Source organism: Merops nubicus, unplaced genomic scaffold, assembly GCF_000691845.1.
Source record: "Merops nubicus isolate BGI_N331 unplaced genomic scaffold, ASM69184v1 scaffold31719, whole genome shotgun sequence".
In the NCBI taxonomy this organism is placed as follows: Eukaryota; Metazoa; Chordata; class Aves; order Coraciiformes; family Meropidae; genus Merops; species Merops nubicus.
The window spans coordinates 1,858-7,909 of NW_008633794.1; the positions used below are offsets into that span (position 1 = coordinate 1,858).

The window sequence follows — 6,052 nt, forward strand, 5'->3', positions numbered from 1 at the left end:
GTGACAGAAAAATTGGAATTCACTTTATACATTTGAAATAGCAAATGTTGCTTTAGAATGAAGACTGGAATCTTGTCTGCTGGAAGGATGTTAGAAGAAGGTAAAATAGCCCGTAGTTAATGTTTCCATACTTATCTTGTCTGCTATACAGTGTGGTCCATTCCATCTTTTTCAACAGTAAACTATCTCTGCTTTGTAGTTCAGAAATTAGTAGTGAGAGAAAGCTGTAAAAAAAATGAAGCTTGAAAACTTGACATCTCAGCATGTTCCAAGGAGAGCATTAATGTGTCAACTGATTTACTAGCTATTAAGACACAACTGCAGATTTCCATTAACACATTGAACTAGCTCTGCTACAGCAGAAAAACGTCCCCTTCAAAAGAAGAAAGAAAAGATTCAGAGCAGGTCATTGCCTAAACACGAACTAAATTAACTAGAACAACAAAAAAAAAAATCACAGCTTCTTCCAGAATGCTTACTATGCATCACGTTTCATTCACACTGCATAGGTCTTGATGCCAATATTTCTTGGTTTCTTACTGCTTTATCTGGCTTCTAGAGGTATATTCTTGCACAAATGATCAGGCTGTAAGAAGACAATTTATTTCTTTTGCCACAGGTGTAGAGACTGACAAATGAAAGAAGTAATTTAGGAATGGGATTGTATGCAAATCTTCATTTGTTCAATTATTCCACTTTATAGTATTGGGTTATTTGAGATTCAAGTTAAACCTTACACACATCTGCAATTAATGATGATATTGTAAAAAATTATTCAGATCACTTTAGACAGTTCACACAGTTCAACTTCACGCAGCTGCAAGATTTTTAACTCGCTAATGCTTTCAGATAAACCCTTGTGTAGAGATTGGACCTTCACATCTCTATCTGCAGGAATACAGAGGGGTTACTGCTCTGAGTGTACAACAGTGGCAAGCTATTACTGGGCATGTATCAGAGGCTTGGTCAGGTAGTTGGCAAGGGCCCATTGTTGAAGAGGTCATTTGACTCAGGTTTTGGAAGAGCTGATTTCACAAAGGCACTTGCAAAACAGAGCAGAAGCTATCAAAAAATGCAGATTTATTGCAACCAAAATTGCCCATCACTCTATCTGACAAAATTAAATTACAATCTTGGATGCCAGTTGGGAATATAACTACACAACAAAATCCTAAACTTTAAGGATTATTATTTCTAGAAAGATGAACCAAAATGTGTGGACACTCACTTATAAAGAGAACCTCCCACACAAGGGTACCCAAAGGTATCACTTGCCTGAAAAGGGGTGAGGCTGATTCAGTCCATGGTGACTGGCTCAATCTGCAGAAGTATCCTTGGATAGTATACTGTGTATCTGAGGGGGAAATCTGACTGCCAGACTTGCTTGCTCTGTGAAGAACCTACTCAAGTGGTTCTTTGGCAGGGTTTTATTTGCACCCGACTGGAGGGTGTACTGTGGTTGTTCTAATTGTTTGGAGGGCAAGCCCAGGGCGAAAACAAGCTAAGGATCTAGACCCTGAGGCAGCAGTTAATCCCTATATGCTGCTTAATGGTTGTGAGGTGCCAAACTGCTCTGGCAAGCCCTGGGTTTTGTTAGCTTTCTGCTGGGTGGGCCACACCTGCCATTGTCACAGAAGAGCAGAGACTGCACATGAGAGGGGGCGTTTGGCCACCCGAGAAACACACAGGGAAGGGGAGGCATGCATGTCTCATGGATGGAAAGCTAGCTGTTTTCCATGAAAGGGCCAGCCCACTTATCTCAATGGATTGAATGTTCCTGCATGACTGAAATTGTGACAGTAATATTATGATACCTGAATTTGCTTGTAATTTACTACTTGTTTTCAAGGAGGAGTATGTGCACAGAATGAAAGGAATCATTAAAGTTCATTTTAAAAATTGTCTGGGAAATAAAAATAACAAGACAGTGGACAATGAAGTCTCCATAAATCTTCTTAAACATCTTGAATTATTTATTATTTATCTTTAGTTCCAGGGAGAGGTGTGTTCCCTTGTAAACGAATAGCATGCTGAGTAATTCAGTGTTGGCCTTTGGTTGTTTGCACTGTTGTGTACGTAAGTACTCTGGCAATAAGTCATTGACACCTAGTGGTGAGGATCAAAATGTTGATCAGCTCCTCCTTCACTGCACACACTATCCTGTCAATGAGACAGCTCCTGGGGAAAATAAAAAGCTGATGATTGTGTTAACAAAACCTGAATTGTAGCATTATAGGAGAAGGGAATGAGCTCTGATTTCAAATGCAATTTTCATTCTTGTGCTTCCCACTTTTGAACATTTAGATTTATAATTTTTTTTTTTTTTTATTTTAATAGAGACATTTTCCTTTTTGTTCAAAGAAGTCTTATGAAGAAACACTATTTTATGTGTCTCTTACAAAGAGGGGTCAGCCCCTTGATTCTTCAGCACCATTGCCCAGCTAGAACTATGGCTCTTACTACATTCATTGATAGTGAAGCTCTTAACTTATATCAATGAAGGCAAGTGTCAGGAAAGGGATTGGGAGATACACAGCGCTGTCAGGATGTTATCAGACAAAGTCCAAATAGGTTCTCTCTTTCTGATCTCAGAGCCTAGCTTTTCCCACAGGTGTACGACACAAACTTGTCTTTGTTATTCTTCCATTCAAGTTAGTGTCTGAAGAGGTTTGGTTATATTTTGTTTGTTGGTGTGGGATTTTTTTCCCCCTTATGTTTTCCTGTCAACCTTGTGTCTGTGTATTTTCTTCTTTTTGGTATTATTCTTTTTTCCATTGAAGTCATTGACCAGATACCCTTAAAGGGGCAGACAGTCTCCTTCCACACACCCTTGTAAGTTGTATTTAGACACATTTATAGCAATGACTGGATATGAGGTCCTTCAGAATACAGAATTAACTCTCAGGGTTAGATAGCAGAATCAAGAAGCTGTTGGCTACTTCTGCCACTAAAACTAGGAACTTTAAACATTTTTTTTTTCTGTTGAGATGTCTTTGATTACAAAATAATAGTGGAGTTGGTCCACTAGTATGAAATAGTTAAGAAAATACTCTCCAAACAGATCTTAGCTTTAACAGAGGGGCCTGATGGTACAGTCATTGAAGTAGAGAATGTTTTTCTAAAAGTTAGTGGGAGTCTTCAGTGTCTTTGAGAGTTTCACAGGCCTTGGGACAAAGCCATAGATTCCTATGAACGGTGTATTTGCAACCTTAATTAAAGCTAAGGTTTTCAGCAGTGTCAGTGGATTACTATGAGTCCTTTCAGAAAGGAGTACAAGAAAAAAAGACCTGATGTCCTTTTCCACCACTATATGCATGATGTGTTTTTTTTTTAATTGTTATCTACTTTAAACTCTCTCATATTTATATTTTTCAGGTCAAAAGGTGTGCTATGGTGGCTTCAAGCGTTCCTGTTACAAGTTAGCTTATTTCCAGGACTTGTCTAGACGTGTGGGCTTTCAGGAGGCCCGCCAGGCTTGTGAAATTGATGGTGGGGCTTTACTGAGCTTGGAAAGTGAAGCTGAGCAGCAACTAATAGAAAACATGTTACAAAACCTCACTAAGTCAGGCTCAGGAATTTCTGATGGTGATTTCTGGATTGGGTTGTGGAGAAGTGGTGATGGACTTGCCACCTCAAGTGCCTGCCCTGACCTCTACCAGTGGGCCGATGGAAGTATTTCACCATTCAGGTAAGTCTGTCAAACTGTTTATCATCAAGGTTTAATGGAAAGAAATGGAGAGTGAAATATTCAGCAAGTGAAGTCTTCTAGAAAGAAGCTTGAAAACTCAATGCCTGATGAAGTTATTTGTGTCCTTCCTTAACTTCTTCAGATAAAGGGGAGCTGGCAACCAGGGTTTTGAATTTGAACCTGTGAAAGTATGGCATAGTGTGGCTTCAGCCTATGATTTTCTTTCCTCCCATCTCAGGAGTTTACCTCTTTATAGCTTTGGTGGTTTTTCTGCCACATAATCTTTAGGATGTAGTCTAAAAGCAGGCAGACAAATTCTGCAAGACTGACCACCACAAATCAGGGAGCCAGCAACAAAGTAAATTAGTGCATGTATTTAGTGTAAATTTTTCTGCTTCTACCTTGTCTTTTGAAAAGCCTTTAATTTCCTGGTTAAGTCAAAGGCCAGACTAGCAGCAGCCCACAGAGCTTGGGACAAAGGGATGGGTAAAGAGATAGGAAGGAAAACAGGTAGCAGAGCAGTAGGGATGTTATTTCTACAAAGGTGCTTTGGTCAGAACATGTTGTGTTTTGTTGTTGTTATTTTTTAAATATAAAGATGTGGAGTCCAGGCCCTGAACTCCTTTCACAGAGAAGTTGTGAGAAATGCAGCATATCTTTGAAGAGGAGGGGGCCTTTTGGGTTGACACATTCTTCATTACTGTAAAAGCCTTTCTTTGGCATCCTGATGAACCTTAGTTTCAAAATCTGAAAGCTTATTTTTGTGTACCCCTAGAAACTGGTATACAGATGAGCCTTCCTGTGGAAGTGAAGCCTGTGTTGTGATGTATCATCAGCCAACTGCAAACCCTGGTCTGGGAGGGCCGTACCTTTATCAATGGAATGACGATAGATGCAACATGAAGCACAATTTTATCTGCAAGTATGGCCCAGGTAGGTGAAACTCAAGTTATATTTCAGAGGTGGGACACTTTCCTCTAAAACAATTGCCTCTGGTTTTGTGAGGAAATGTGCAAATATCTTGTGGTTTGTTGCAGTGATTCCTTTGTGTGAGTGCCTGAGCTGACATTAACAGGGAGTGTAATATAACAGCTCTAGTGATAATTTTAACAAACCTATCTGTATACAACAAGCAAGTTTTCAAGGTTAGCTGCACTATCATGAATGCCCAGGTTTACTTTGATTTAGCTCATTCTCACCCGTTTTCAGGCAGAATGACCAAGACGTCTCTTGATTGTACTGTAAAAAAAAAATTTACACTGTCCTTGTAGCTGCAGACCTCTGCCACTTTATATCACCTTAAGTATGATGACAGTTTCAAAAAGATTTGGCTTAAAGAATGGGGCTCAGAACAGGAGGAAGAAAATTCTGCATTCATCCATGTAGATTTATAAATACGAAAAGCAGATGCACACTAGTTCAGATAGTGACACACAAAGCCAGATCTTAGGCAATTTGGCTGTACTTCCAGACATGACATAGGTTCTGCATATGTCAGCAGAGGAAACATGAGCTGTAAATTAGAACTTTGTGGAAACAGAAAAAGGACATGAAATAAACTTTCAGGTTGAGCCTGTAACAGTTTCTACTTCTGGTGGCACTTACTGTAAATGAAAATGTATTTTTCATCAGGATCATGCAAATATTTTTCAAAGAATTTATGGTGTGACTGCTTTTCAAAACTAAGCTGAAAGTCAGAATGCACACAAAATCCTACTTTTAACAGCTATTTGACCTACCCACTTCTGCAGTTTGCTATCTGTCTTCTCTAGGCTTATGATCTAGCCATAACCACACTCTTTGTAGAGATCCATCTCTCTGTAGAGATCCAGGCTATTTTCTTCCTTTGGTTTTGGTGGATAGGTAACTTTCTCACTGTCTAATATCTTAATATTGCAAGCAAATGCTTGGAAGGATTGATACACCCACACTTTTTACTCTTCCTGCCTATCTCTTCCTGCCTCTAAAATTTACTGACTTTCTTAATGGTGATCAGTTATCTGATCACATAGGCCATTCGAGAAACTGAGATGTGTACAATAGTTTTTTCACTTTCAAAACGGATCAATTATTTTGAAACAAGAGAACACAATAGCAATGTTTTAAGTCCCTGAAATAACCTATTTATGTCAGAAAATGCAGGTTTGCTTAAAAGGGCTCAGTTTCAGGTATATTTCATGCCTTTATAAACATATTTAAGTTAAATCATTAAGTAGTGGTGAACTACTTTCTATTGTAGTTGATGTGACATATAATTGGCTTTTCTTATTGCTTTCACCATCTAAAAAACTGCGAGGTATTCTGGATTGGCAGAAAGCAAAGAGATAACAATAACAATGAAAATGAATTTCTATTTCTTTCCCT

The 6,052-nt window shown here is 38.8% G+C and overlaps 1 protein-coding gene across 1 annotated transcript in view; it reads left to right on the forward strand.

The window, feature by feature from the left end:
* Positions 1-3,375: 3,375 nt before the first annotated feature.
* The window catches only part of CHODL (chondrolectin), a gene marked incomplete at its 5' end in the record, with an annotated part of 10,923 nt that continues 8,246 nt past the window's right edge, over positions 3,376-6,052 (forward strand). The window contains 2 exons of the mRNA XM_008948360.1: positions 3,376-3,688; positions 4,464-4,621. Coding sequence (XP_008946608.1) covers positions 3,376-3,688; positions 4,464-4,621 — 471 coding nt within the window. The remainder of the gene's footprint in view (positions 3,689-4,463; positions 4,622-6,052) is intronic.